The sequence below is a fragment of the Acomys minous genome (assembly GCF_964271855.1).
Source record: "Acomys minous genome assembly, chromosome: 15".
Taxonomy (NCBI): domain Eukaryota; kingdom Metazoa; phylum Chordata; class Mammalia; order Rodentia; family Muridae; genus Acomys; species Acomys minous.
This window is the reverse complement of record NC_140497.1, coordinates 34,349,581-34,364,627: the sequence shown is the minus strand read 5'-3', so window position 1 is coordinate 34,364,627 and position 15,047 is coordinate 34,349,581. Positions and strand designations below refer to the sequence as shown.

The following is a 15,047-nucleotide window of genomic DNA, read 5'->3' as shown; positions in this document are numbered from 1 at the left end:
CCCTCAAGGAGCGAGTGATGGAGTGGGGCATGCAGAAGCATTTGTGGTATAGACCGTAATAAAAGGGGACAGGGGGGAAAGCTACGACTGTGAAGGAAATGAAATGACCACGATTACAGGAGGGCTTAGGGAACGGTTTTGAATAGTTTTCGTAGGCAGAGAGGACCATGGGTTGGGGCTGGAGAAAAGATCTCTGGGAGAAAGTGATGTGCATCAGAAGCATAGCCATGCTAGGGAGATCATGAGCAGCCCAGATGCCATAAGCAGGCAGCGCTGTCCTTGTATGGAGTGAGAGAAGGCAAGGGAGAGACGGGGAAGAAAGGAAGTCAGAACAGATAGTAAAGAGCCACGCTGAAGGACGCGCCTTCTGTTCGCTGTAACGTAGTGACGTCACTGACGATGTCCAATAGGAAGAATGAACGGTCCCTTGTACTTTTCTTTCTTTCTTTTTTGTTTTGTTTTGTTTTCGTTTTCGTTTTTTTCGAGACAGGGTTTCTGTGTGTAGACTTGGCTGTCCTAGACTTGCTTTGTAGACCAGGCTGGCCTCGAACTCACAGTGCTGGGATAAAAGGCATGCACCACCGCGCCCAGCCCCTTGTACTTTTAAAAGATGGATGGTAAGGATGTGCTGAGTGAACTGGAGTCGGCGTGCAGGCTTCTAGCGGGAAGTTATGGTACCTTGAATAAAGACAGCAGCCTGAAGAGCAGAGGGCAGATCTTGAAGTAGAAGAGACAGGGCCACTGACATATTGCATGTCACTAGGGACACTGAGGGACATTTTTTTTTCCATGTGTAGACTTAAGAGTGCTGGCACTGGAGCTGGGTGGATCCACTTGTGATCACTAGTGGCCTGAAGCCTGCCTTAAAAGCTCATTGCTCTAAGCCTGAAAGGGACCCTCTTCATTCTGCTCTTAGAGGGATGTTGTGAACTTTAAGAGGGTAACGTTTTTTAGAGGAATGTGTGTGTCCAGAAAAAAAAAACCTACACATAATGTTAATCAGTACTTTCTAGAATAGTATTAAAATTACAAAATGGAATGGCTGTACCACTTAGCAATAAGTGACTTTTGATTAATACCTCCTAGGTTTTTATCCAAATGATTTCTCATGTCTCTATAACTATTCTGGACACATTCTTAATAAGAATCCACAAAGGCATAAAAGCCCAAGAGAGTGGGCTTGCATTCGTTCAACAAGAAACTTTTATATGCATGGCTTAAGAGACAGCCTGGAGTTGAACAGTTCAGGGTTGTCTGTTCCCTTAGAAGTTAAAACAATTGAAAAAGTATACTTTAAATAAATAATGTCTGCATAATTATTGAATCAAGTGTCCACAGCTGTTACAGACATTAGATATGAGTTAGGATGGCTCTTCAGGTAAAAAATATCATTACATCAAATACATTTACCAAAAGTCTTCGTAGTCCAGATGCAGGTGTGGGATTGTACTAAGATAAACGTTGCTTTTAGTGTCACCAGTACGGGACTCATTAGACAGATATGTTACAGGGTAATAGTAAGACAATTCTTTTTATAACTTTCTTCAAGGGTCTTTATGACGTGACTCATTCTTTGGGATTTAATTTAAATCTGATTTATCCTTTGTTAGAATTCAAGAGCTTCTGTTACTTAACACAAGCAAGTGAAACCTTATAAACTAAACATATTTCTTAGTAGAGCCAGTGCAAACTGTTTTCTTTGGTGAAGCTATAAAAGGAATTGCTTGACCCTGATCACGGAAGCATTTTCTGCTTAATCTACTTAAGAGCATTTCTGGGGGGGGGTATGTTTTAGTGTCTCATATAAAAACATATGTCAGATGTGTTTATATGTTTACAAAAGATGTAAAACAAAGTTTGAAATGACCCATGGTGGGCAGACCTATGATACATGCTTTGGGATTTTTAAAAAGCACAGAACTTCACAAGTGATATTGACATATATACATTGCCCTACTCAAAATCTGTGAATGATCGGCTTAGAAAGCATTCGTTCATAAAGTATAGTATGAGCGTGAGAAAAGCATAACATTTAGAAAATAAAATTAGTATCTGAAAGTTTATGCCTGTGTGTTTAAAGTGGCGTGAGTGTAGTAACTGAAATGATTGCTTAAAAAAAAAAAAGACAGAGAAAAGGAACCCCCAGTTTCATTTGTACACCCCGCTTCTTGTTGGGTAGTATGGAATGAAGCAGTTAGGTTTGGCTACTGAAGTCTTATTTTTAAAGTTATCAGACTAGCTGGTTGCTCTTAATCAGGTAAACTATTGCACAGGTTTTCTTTGCAGTTTGAACTATATAGGTAGTGCTTCCACAGCCAAGTTCCCAGCTTTGGAAAAATATTTATCCAAAATGCCTGGAAACTGGGAAACACACATTAGTAATATTTTCCCTGCCTGAGTTGATACGAGCGGTTCTAACTTGGCCAATCTAAGCTGCTTCCAGCGAATATAGCACCCTGCTCAAGTTCTCATCCAGGCAAGAAAATTGCTCAGAGGCAAGTTTAGCCCCACCAAGTAATTGTGAGTCCTAGGTACTTTTTTTCCCTCGATCCTTGCGTCTGTTTGATATTAAAAATCATGAGGTGGGGGATAGCCAAAAGCACCCCCAGCTCTGGAGCCCTCCTCTGAGTCCAGGAACTTGCACTGTCAGTTGACCTCTGCTGGCAGCATGGCTAAGGGACTAAGAAAAAGGGATGCAGAGTGTGTGAGCCGACTTGTTAAATCTCAGAACTGCTTTGCATCCTCTCAGCTTGTTGCTGAAGTCCAACTGGGAGCCAGACCCTCAGGCCCTGCCAGTGCACCATGCTGCCTCCCTCCCTGGGCTTCTCGGTTACTCTCCCTCTAGCTCCGGGGGCCGCTTGCTGCGCCTCCTGGACGCCAGGTGACCTGTAGCAAAAATGAGAACGGAAAACACCTACCCTGGTGATGACCAAAGGCTGGTTGAAGTCTATGCCCCCGGAGAGTCTGAAGCCCCAGGGCGCAGGACCTGGGAGGACCACGGTCTGGGGCATGATGCCTTCCTGTGAATGGGTCCAACGATGGGTGGGTCTGCACAATGCGAGAGTTCCGGAACCGGACAACCCACTTAGCTCCCGGAGCTGCGACCTAGCTGGGAATGCTGTCTGGGAGTTTTATCCCTGCTGTGGAGCGACGTCACTGGTCTCCCCTCCTCCCCTCCCCCTCCTCCCACCAAGGAGCGCTCCAACTTTGGAAGTGAGAGACTAGGAGCGCCTAGCTTGGGTGCAGTCGTCCAGACATCTCCCCGCCCAAGGAGGCTTCGGGTTACAGCTTCCATCTTTCTCTTAAGTAACACCTGTCCCCCTGTTTATCGTCTACCAGCTCAGCTGTGCACTTTACTGGGAAGTTAAAAGCAATCGCACACAACCTTCATGCTTTCAGTTAAAATAAAAAAACACAAGCGCATCCAGACTCTTAGGAATTTAGCAGTTTTGAGCGCGTTAACACTTTCTTACTATCTAGCTTTGGCCACGTTAAAGTCTTCACTTCTTCAACTGCAAAACAGGGATAATTATTGTACTTGTAGGAGTATTGTGAGAATAAAATGAAATGTTTCTGCCTAGCTCCCTGCACAACATAAAAAAAAAATCAAGTATTTCTGCTATTAAAATATATGTTCCCAATCAGACTTTGTGATATAGACGTGATTGTTATCTGTGAAGTTTATGCTTGGAAGTACCCTCTCTTGTGCCCTGCCAGCCCCCCTTCCCCCAAAAATGTCACTATGTGTTAAGTAAGTTTTTGTTTTGATTTTAGGCTACATTCATAGCTATCCCCAGCTGCAGGTGGCAGTATACTGCCTAGGGTCTGCAGGTTGGACATGGCTGATATGTACAGGCCAGTGTCAGAATGATCTAGGAGTTAAAGCTTCTCTATCTGGGTGCCTCAGCCAAAATGAGGGTGTCTATGGGAGTGGGAATAAAAGGGGGCCTAGAGCATCCTGATGGAAATGACGGTGGGTCATCAAAGAGATGATTACTTGCTGCTCACCTCTGTGGTCCAGGTGTGGTAATGATTTCTTCACCAGCGTCTTTGTTCATCTTCACAAGTCCAGCGGGTTGCGATGCCTAGCATAATTTCTTAGGCAAGGGAGTAGCTTCTCTGAAATGGAATAGCTCACATAAGATCACATAGCTAACACATGGTGGAAGTGAAATAAACAATCCAGATTGGCTCAACTCCAGCTTCTGCCTGGTATAGCAGTAGAGGTTGGGATAGCCTGCAGGGGCGGGTGGTGGGGGGGGAGTGGGGGGGTAGAGGAGTGGGGGGGCAGCGGGGGGAGCAGGGCATCCTGGTTTAACTGTTGTGTGGACTCAAGCACATCTGGTGCTATGGGTCAGCGTGTTCCGGTTCCCAAGAAGAGAGCCAAGGATGTGGAAAGAGAAATATGAAATATTTAAAAACAAGAAGGAGAGTCTTGAACTTAATATGCCACAGCGTAGGGCTATGCTGGCCCAGGAGAACAGAGCCCTTACAATAGAGCAGTCTGTTTGGATGCACTTGGAGAAAAGAGAAAAGAGAAAAGAGAAAAGAGAAGAGAGAAAGAGAATCTGTAAATAGGCTGAATCAGTCTGGGAAAGTGTGAGACCCAGAACCAGGGATGGCATCACTTTACCCACTATGGTGGGTTGTACGGGTCTCACGGGTAGATGGCTTTCCTAGTCCTGGGTGTTTTCCAGTGCTCCACCTATGCTGAATCGTCAGTAAAACAAACAATAAATTCTGTTGATTTTGTCTACTTCGGATGGGTGTATGATTGCACAACTCATTTCCTCTGTCAGTCACTGGCTAGGTTGTTGTGCGTGCACGTGCACACACACACACACACACACACACACACACACACACACACACACGGCTGTGCACAGACACACAATGTGCATCTGAACACATAACTGTTGCAAAAAAGTTGAGATATTATCTGATGTTGAGGAATTGTCATCATCAATTATTTATACTTATTTCATGAATTGACTAATAGGACAGGATGGTTATATTATATTTCTTGTACCAAATACTTGGTGCCATTAAATCAGAGCTTATTTATCTTTTTCTACTAATGTCTCATTTTTACCCAGGAAGTTTTATAGGAACATGAATATACATAGATACATACACCATATATATACATATATCATACACATACATATACATAATATATATAATCCAAACATTTATTAATAATAAATCATAAAGAAATCTACTTGAAAACAACTCTTTGGTATACATATACTCAGAAGGAGAAAAGAAAGTTTGCACGCTAGTGAGATGGACATGCTTGTTTATTTTTACATAAACATTTAAACCCTGGCTGAATATTTGGTGCTGCTGAGCACAGAGCATCTTTATGTTTTTCAGAGCTGAACACTATTTTACCTTTATAATTATAAATACTTAGACTACCATTGGATATTCTTCCAATGAATATATATGATTGAATAACACAAATGTGTTTAGGCCATCTCAGAAAGTTTTGAAAAGTCTGTGTTAATTTCAAGCCAAAAGTCACTTAATAACTTTTGTTTCATTTGAATCTGTGACTTAAACCACAATTGTTAAAATATCCTAAGACCTAGTTGCATGATCGTTCATTCATTTTCATTTTCTTCTTTCTCTTTTGTAAAAGAACAAAATGTGTTTTGAGTGATGGAATAAGACCGGTGATAGAAAAACATGAAAGGCTTTTGTTTTCTGTGATTAAACCACTATGTTCCTCCAAAAGCAGAAAGTTTTGTAGAATAAAAACACTGCAATTCATAGCACACAATAAACTTGAGCTGAGCAGAGGGAGGTTTCAGACACCCTTTATTAGTGCCGCATGGCATGATGGCATGTGCAGTGTAAAGTGCGCATGTATGTTCAGACCCCAAATTAGAATGTAGTCAGGAGATGCAACACATGCCAGCCCTTCCAGAAACACTTCAAATTCATGGTTGATTTTTAATTCATTTTGGGGCATCGGGTATTCAGAGACCGTTTATTGCTGGCATGAGAGATGGCTCCATGGAAGCATTTGCCAGGCAACTACGAGGACCGGAGTTCATATGTTAGCATCCACTTAACAAGCTGGGCATTTAGCAAATGCCTCCAGCCAGAGCCCCAAAGTGGGCAGGGACAAAAGGATTTCTTGCTTGAGCTCGTTGGCTCTGAGCCTATCCCAGTTAGACATTAGCACAAGGTTCAGGGGGAGACCTTGCCTCACAGAAATAGACAGGGGGTGATAGAAGAGGACACACACAGCACCATCTTCTGGCTTCTGTGTACATACACAGGTGCACACACACACACAGTAGCATGCGCGCACGCGCGCACACACACACACACACATTTTGAAAAAGCAGTTGTGGTGTGGACACAGGAAGCATTGATACAACACCCAGTGCGTCCCTAAGGCCTTGCTGACTGGAGAAAGAGAAACGTGAACCTGGCAGTTTCCTTCCATCCAGTGTCCACTGACGTCATCAGGAGAATGCTCGGAAACTTCTGTCAAGGTAGAAGTGGGGCTGCACATGACTTAGGTGTTTTCACATCTTAGTTTTCTCCTTTTTAGAAGAAATTCAGAACAACGTATTTGTAATTTTTGTTTATACATTTAATTTTTTTGAAAGTAGTTTTTTTTTTTCATACATGTTCTGATCATGGTTTCCCCTCTCCCACCTCCTCCCAGATCTTCCCACCTCCCAACCACCTAAATCCAAACCCACCCTCTTCTCTCTTTCACTAGAAAACAAATAAGTAACTAAACGGACAAACATTAAAAAAGGAACCAAAGGGGGAAAAACACAAGAAAAATACAGGCAGAGACACATACTTGTACACACTTAAACCCACAAAACAACCAACAAGCAAACAAATACCCCCAAATTGGAACCCATCATATATAGGCAAAAGGCCTATAAGGTTAAAAAAAAAAAGTACAGACACAGCATTATGAATGAAACAAAAAACCCTTCAAAAATATACCATTGAATTTGTTTTGTGTTGGCATCTACTGCTGGGCATGGGGCCTGCCCTTAAGTGCAGTTTGTACACCCACTGCGACTCTGTTTCTCCTTTTTGAGTGGTAGCCAATAGGAGATATCTTCTGGCTTAGGGATGGGAACTTGTGTTGGTGCTGGGACCCTATCTGGCTTAGACCTGTGCATGTTGCCACAGTCTGGGAGTTCATATGTGCATCACCCCTGTTGTGTCTGGAAGACACTGTTTCCTTGTTGTCTTCCATCCTATTGGCTTCTCCAATCTTTCCTCTTCTGCATAGATCCTTGAGCCCCAAGGGGAGGGATTTGATGGACACATCCCATTTAGGACTGAGCGTTCCACTGTCTCTCACTCTCTGCACATTGTTTAGCTGTGGGTCTCTGTATTTTTTCCTAGATACTGCATGAGGAAGCTTCTCTGATGATGGCTGAGCAAGGCTCTGATCTGTGAGAATAGGAGAATGTTGTTAGGAGCCATTCTATTGGTTTGCTCCTTTAGCAGAACAGTCGTATTTGATTTTCCCTAAGTCCATAACGTAGCTAGTCTCAGGTTCTCAGCCACCCAAGTAATGTTAGGCCATGAGGTCCAGCTCATCAAATGGACCTTAGATTCAACCAGAGAGATGGTGGTTCCATCTTTTGTGCTACTATCGCCCCAGCATGATGGAGTAACAGTGACATAGTCAACTGTCCTTGGGAAAGACGTCAAGAAAAGCTTTGTAAGGTTGGGTGTAGGTGGGCAATGCTACTGGGCAAAGCTTTCTTCTTTTGATTCTTTTAGCTTTTTAAATCACGTACCTGGCTGGCCCAGGACTCACTGTAGAACCCAGCCTTGCCTCAAACTCACAACAACCCTTTGCCTCAGACTAGGATTATAGCCTGTCTGCAAGAATTTTCCTATGTTCTTATCTTTTCCAAGGAAATAATTAAGCCAAGAGACGTGAAAAGTTTAAGCAGAAATTTATTTAGCAAAGAAAAATATTCCAAAGAAAGATGAGTGAGGCTAACTTGAAAGGTGATAGTGGCCCATTTAATTCTGCATTGTAGATTTAAAAGAAGTTTTCTATGGCTCTTTTCTTCTGATGTCAGCATTACGCCCCCCCCCCCCATTGCTGCAACCTTTATTGCATTCTAAGATATATGCTCTGGGGTCAAGATGTCCCTGCGATTTTTTTTTCTTTCTCTGCTTAGCAAGATGTTCTGTGAGCCAGGCACGGTGGCTCATACTTGTAATCCTAGCACTTGGGGAGGCAGAGGCAGGTGGATCTCTGTGAGTTTGAGGCCAGCCTGATCTACAAAGTGAGTCAAGGGCAGACAAGGCTACACAGAGAACCCTATCTTGAAAAAAAGAAAAACCAAAATAAATAAATAAATAAAATAGAAGCTGATCTTTGATGGGTAGGGATAGCCATCATGAAAGTGTCCTGGTACCTGAATTTTGAATATGGTGGGAAGAACCTAACTGTAGCTATTGAGTCACAAAGGGGCATTGTGACCATCAGGAGACAAAGCTACCAGGACATACCATGATTTCCTACGTTACCCAACATCTGGCTCCCTAACTCAATCAGAGAGTGCATGCACTCTCCAAAGGGACTGTATCCTCAACTGTCTTCTCCCTCCTGCTCATGCCTGCCTAGGTTTTTTCTTTTTTCTTTAAAAAAAAAATAACTTTTTATTGGTTCTTTGTGAATTTCACATCACGCACCCCAGTCCTACTCATGCCTGCCCTTGCACCTTCCCTTCCCCCTGCCTCCAGCCACAACAGCAACAACAAAAAAAATCTCTTAGAAGCTGCAGTGTGTCACACAGTATATATACCCTTTAGTCTACACTTCTTTGCTTGCAAATGGTCATCGCAATGACTCATTGGTCTGGTATGGGGCCTCTGGCTCTGCTACTCTACCAGTACTGGAACCTTACTGGAACTCCTCTCGGATATCCTGTTGTTGTCCTGTGTCATGGAGATCATGTAGCTTTGGCTCTGTAGGACAGGTCCCTTCATGCACTCCAGCAGCTCATCGACAGGATAGGGTAGATGTTGGGGCAGGCCAATTCAAAGCCCTGGATCTGGGCATGAGAGGTATCTGAGCTGGTGAGCCTGCTGGCTATTCCACTCTCACACCCTCAGGGCCAGCTCACTAGCACCCCCTCCTCCCACAACCAGGGCCAGCTCTACCCAGGTACGGGGCCCCTAATGTTTGCCCCTGGTGAGGCACATGGTCAGTTCTACCACTCTCATGACCCCTGGGCCAGTTCTCCCCCCTGCTACCCACCATAGATGGAAAAAGGTGAGGGTGGGAGAGGGCGTCTCTTCCTCAGCCACACTTGCCCTACAGCAGACAAGCTGGGGGAGGTCAGCTCTCCCATGATCACACCATCTGCATGGTTCACCCATGTCCCCTTCCATCAGGGACAGCTCTATTATGCTGCCCAGGTGAGGTGCAGGGCCTGCTTTCCCAGATGAGGGGCAGGGCCAGATCGAGCTCTCAACTTTTAAAGCAACAGCTTACCAGGTGGTTAGCTGAACTGGGACAGGATTAGGAAGGAAATCAGTGTGTGCATGGAAGACAAGAAACATAGTAAGTTAGGAAGGTGCAAGTAATTTCTCATAGCTAGAAGTTGACAAAGGCAAGAGACAGGGCACCGGTGGTCATTTAAGAGGGGATTTTGTATTATGCACTAATATTTCTAGTTTATTCCATCAGTTTGAAGCAATGGGCAGAATGATCAAATTTTTTTACTTGTAAATATCATCATAGAAAGAGATAGGAAGCCGGAGTCTAGGTGAAACTTAGCCAGCAGATGTAGGGAAGATGTTCATGGGGTGCCCAGGATGGCAAACAGTAGGAGAATGTGGGACTCCTTAGGAGGTCTACTGATATAGTCTGGTGACACATTTCACATGGGGACTTGGAGAGAGTGGCTCTCAACCTGTTGTTTGGACTTTCAAGAATGGTAGATTTTTTTTTTCAATCAGGAAAGAATATGTAAGAAATTCAGTAAGATATTTTTACCTTAATTGGGAAATGGTAGATTAAAAAAAACCTCTATTTTGATTGTACTGATTTTGAAATGCCTGTGGGAGATCTGTGCCAGGTAGTTTCCTGATTAAAAGACTAAGCATTGGGAACAGAGTGCTTGGGCTATAGAATAGCTCCATTGTGTTTTCTGGGTGACGTCAGTGTGCATTGTTTAGCATCATCTTTTAGAACAGTGGTGATAAGTATAGAAAGGCAGTTTGCCACATGCTCTCACTCAGATGAGGAGGGTATGCAGGCTGGCCTCACAGAAGTAGAGAATAACATAGTGGCTTCCAGAAGCTGGGGATGGGAGTGGAAATGGGGCTTTTAAAAAGCCCCACAAAGAAATAAAGAAACAAACAGATAAGAGAAGAGATGCTAGTACTCTATGATGCAGTGGGGTAACCAGATATATGAGAGGATTTTGGTATTTCCAAAGCAAATAACGAGCATTTGAGATGATGAATATATGTTAGTTACTTTTATTTGATCATTGTAGGTTAAGTACATGCATACATTACAGTCTCCTACAAATGTGTACAAGTATCATATACCAATTGAAATAATTAAAAAAATATTTCCAAATATCAATAATAATAGTTTTGACCTCCTAAGGTTATTGTGGGGTTTGTATGACTTAGTACATACCAGATTTTTAGAACTGTGTCTCGCTTTTGCCAAGCACCTACAATTATATCCTATTTAAATAATAATAATAATAATAATGATGATGATGATGATGATGATGTCAATCAGTTGGAAATATTAAGTCTAGACCCAGGCTTCAGTTGAACATTTTTGAGGTTATGTCTAATAGGCGGCTGTGGGCATCAGGTGTCTCTTACAAAGCAGTGTACATTAGTCGACTGTCTTCATTTCAAGGGATGGTGGTTATGTCCCCTTACTTTGAACCCGCATAGATGTGTGTGACTCATATGCTACAGGTGAAAATGATACCGTGTGACTTCTGTGGCTGGGTCGGAAAACACCACGCAGCTGCTGCCTTGCTAATTATAAAACCTTGCCCTCCAGTCCCAAGCTATGCGCTGCAGGGAAGCCTCGCCTTGCGTGGAGCGTGTTTGGACCGAGTCCTGGTGACTCCAGACTAGGTACTGAGCACCAGCTAACAGCCCCTCTCTTCAGTCTGTCTTGGTCCACTTGGGCTGTTGTGACAAGAACATGGTGGCCAGGGGTGCACAACGAAATACCAAAGTCCCCTGTTTCTGGAGCCTGAGAGTCCAAGAGCAAGGTGATGGTAAATCTTACATCTGCTGCCTCCTGGCTGGCCGTTGATCTCCTTTTGCTGGGCTCTCTGCCTTTTGCTCTATTCTCTTCCTCCTTTTTCCAAAGACACTAAATCTCAGTATGATGCCCTAACCCATAAACCTCATTAAAACTCAATTTCCCCTCAAGGGTTGCACTTCATAATATTCACGGTCCCATTACATTGAGGTTAAATGCAAATATCTGTGGTCGCACACATTTTGTCCCTCACACATGTCTAGCCTGTGAGTCGCCCCGAGCCTGGAGTCCTCTTAGCTTGGACTCAGATGTTCTGAGTCAAGAGGACCCATCCTCACTGTGCCCTTTCCAGATTCTTGGCTCTCCGTGTGTGGGAACGTAACAACATGGGTGTTTTTAAGCTTCTAAATGTTCGGGTAATTTTTTTTTTTTAACCCAGACAATAGTAGCAGATGCTGGTTGAACATGCGCATAAAAATTAGGCATGCAAGGCAAGAACAGATGGTCATTGATTTAAAAAACGAGGGACAGTAGAAACAGAAGCCGTTAAAGCCCAGGAAAATAAGAGGGACATGGATGATGAGGTCCCTTTTACGCCAAGTTTGACGTAGAGGGCACGCAAGGAAAAAGTCTAAGGAGGGAAGGAACGCAAGCCACGTAGGATGCCTGACAGACTTGGCAGTGATGAAGTTCCTGGGGGTGGGGGTGGGGGTGGGGCGGCGTTCAGAGCCCGGTCAACGGTCAACGGAACAGAGAGGGAGTCTGTCATGGCTTGAAAGAGAGTAGAAGGAGAGGGGAAAGTAAGAAACTTGTTAAGGACAGGAAAGTGCGAGCAGGGGAGGGGCGCAGCTGGGAAAGTCAGTGATGAGATGAGGATGCTGCTCAAAAGAAAGTGTGCGCGGGGACACCCTCCCCTCCCCTCCCCCACCCTCCCCTCCCTCCCCCATCCCCACCCCTCCCCCACCCCATCCGTCTGCCTGTCTGTCTTCCTTCTCCGAGAACTTTTCTTTGCTCCTAGAAATAGAGCAAAACTGCTCAGAGAAACTCTCCTTGTCAAACCCAGGCTTTAGATTTCTCGGCACAGCACAGCAGCCCCTGCGCTGACTAGCAGGTGAGGTGGACTCAGACCCCTTTACTGAAGTCCTCTACATGGTACTTCGGTTAGCTCCCTTCCTCGCGTCTTCTCCCCCTACCTACTTTTCTTTGTGACTGTTGTTTAAGGCAAGGGTGTGTATGCATCGTGCCTTTTCCCCTCAGCCAGCTTGATTTTTATATGCATTAAAACAGATTAGACGCTCATTAGAAATGCAAATGTCTAGGTTTCCCCGTTCAAGAGATTTGAATTAAATTGTAAAGTCCAGATCCATTGTGGGTGGTCTGCAGACCACACATTAGGAAACAGTAACTCAAATCAGGACATGGGATTCTAATTTTTTTACGAACTTACACACACAGTCTTATACTGTCCCTTCTTTATGGAATATTGGGATTTTTTTGTTTGTTTGTTTACGACATCCTATTGTATTTTTACTTTTTCTGGAAAAACTCAATTGACCATCTGTATCTACATTAATCTTTCTCCTTATTTAACTTATTATTATTATTATTATTATTATTATTATTATTATTATTATTATTTTATTTTTTATTGTGTGTGTGTGTGTGTGTGTGTGTGTGTGTGTGTGTGTGTGGTGGTAGGGAATCAAATCCACACCTTCACACTTGCCAGTGGAGGTTTGTGCCATAGTCTCTGTCCTCAGTCCTCAGCTCTTATCTATGGTCAGTATAACATTATTTTGAATTTAACTTTCCTCCCATTTAGCCAAACACCTGGCAATAGATGGCAGGCACCAGAGACTAAACAATGGGCTCAGCGTGGGTCTGAATTTTGAGAGGCTCAGATTTTTACTAGGATGCCTTTTCCTGAGGGTGATTTTTTTTTTAAAAAACATTCCCTGTTAGACATTGGGCTGTGTTCTTTAGAATCTGCCAAAACGAGAGCCCAGAGCTGGCCACTGGGCACTTTGTCAGTGATTAGGTGGAAACGGCTTTTGGAACCGAGATTTGTTGGACGGGGCAGCCTTCCCCTTCACCTCCTTCTTCAACAATAGCCCAGGAGGGAACGCCATCCGTGAAAGTTGCCACTCTTCTTATTGTTTATGGTTTCACCTCCCTCTTCAGCTCCACTTTGCTCTGTGGCTGCTGTTGCGTGTACTTGCTGGTCTGGCTGGACAAACCAACACATTCAAGGGCCTGGGCAGCCAGCCAATGCTCCCAAGCCCTTCCCTGCATTGTGTCTGACTTCCTCTTTGGTAAAAGCCCATGTGATTTTCACGGTTTGGGACATTTGGGCCCTTGTGAAATCTCTCCGGGGGAGTTAGCCACGCAGAGTCCCAGGCTTTGTCTGCCCTCTGTCCTGGCAGGAGCCTGCACTGTTCCCTTCCCACGTCCTAGCACTCTGCGGGATGATGGTTCAGTTTAAGTCCATTTGGTAGTCTGCTCTGAAACCACACTGAGTTTGCCCACTGTTTGTTCTGAATTAACTAGTAACAAGTTAGTGGAGTACAATTAACTAGTAAGAAGTTAGTCAGAGTCCTGGGAAATGTGGATTTGGGATGTGAGTAGGGGCCACTTCTGCCCGCCAGATTCTGTCGCTGAAGCGGCTGCCATGTTACTACCAGCACAACTGACTGCGCAGTTGTGAAGAAAGAAGGTGTGTGTGTGTGTGTGTGTGTGTGTGTGTGTGTGTGTGTTTGAGAAAGAGAGAGAGAGAGAGAGAGAGAGAGAGAGAGAGAGAGGGAGGGAGGGAGAAGAAATATAGAAAGAGGCTGAGGGAAGGAGAGAAAGGGAGGAAAACAGAGAAAGAAATTAATTTTAGCCCATTTTTCTACTTAAGGAGATTGCCAGGCGACATTTCTGTTTTTATCTTTACTGGATTATTCTCAGGTTGGATTTCAAGTTGAAAGAGAGAATGTCATTTCCTGCCATTGACAATTTGGGAATTGCTAATAATAATAGACATTATTATATATAATATAAATATATATTATTATTATAATTTCTGAGGATCTATTCTGGCTCTATGATGGTGGATGGGTTAGGAGGGCAACCATGAATTGCTAGGCAATGTGCTAAGCAGTTAACATGGTCACTGTTTCTAATTCACACAGTTCAGCAAACCTGGTGTTTTAATCCTAGGGCACAGGGACTACGTGAAGAAAGATCAGGGAACTGGCCAACATGGCTCTGCTGCTGTCTGCCATACCTGCTTTCTTAAACTTCCTCATGCTGTGTCTTGCTCATATGCCAGGCTTTCATTGATCCTAGATTCCTCTAACTTCCAGGAGCTGTTTGGTGCAATGGTTTGGATCCATGAAAGACTGACGAAGCTATAATGGTGAAGTTTAATTCTCCACAGGTGTCTTAGTTAGGGTTTCCATTGCTGTGAAGAGACCATGACCACAGCAACTTTTTTTTAAGTAATTATTTTAGACTCATAAGCTCCTTATTTTTTAAAGATTTATTTATTTATTACATATACAATGTTCTGCTTACATGTATACCTACACACCAGAAGAAGGCACCATATCTCATTATAGATGGTTGTGAGTTAACATGTGGTTGTTGGGAATTGAACTCAGGACCTTTGGAAGAGCAGACTGTGCTCTTAACCACTGAGCCAACTCACCAGACCCCCCCCCCCCCAGCAACTCTTAGAAAGGAAAACATTTCACTGGGGCTGGCTTACAGCTTCAGAGGCTTAGTCCATCATCATCATCGTGGGAAG

The 15,047-nt window shown here is 43.8% G+C and overlaps 1 protein-coding gene across 3 annotated transcripts in view; it reads right to left on the bottom strand.

The window, feature by feature from the left end:
* The window catches only part of PDLIM3 (PDZ and LIM domain 3), a 32,023-nt gene extending 28,870 nt beyond the window's left edge, over positions 1 to 3,153 (bottom strand). For 2 of the 3 annotated variants that reach the window (XM_084758932.1, XM_084758930.1), the window contains exon 1: positions 2,919 to 3,153. In XM_084758932.1, the coding sequence (XP_084615058.1) occupies positions 2,919 to 3,011 (93 nt within the window). In that variant the 5' untranslated portion in view covers positions 3,012 to 3,153. The remainder of the gene's footprint in view (positions 1 to 2,918) is intronic. The other variant, XM_084758931.1, reaches the window with a different exon arrangement.
* Positions 3,154 to 15,047: the final 11,894 nt, after the last annotated feature.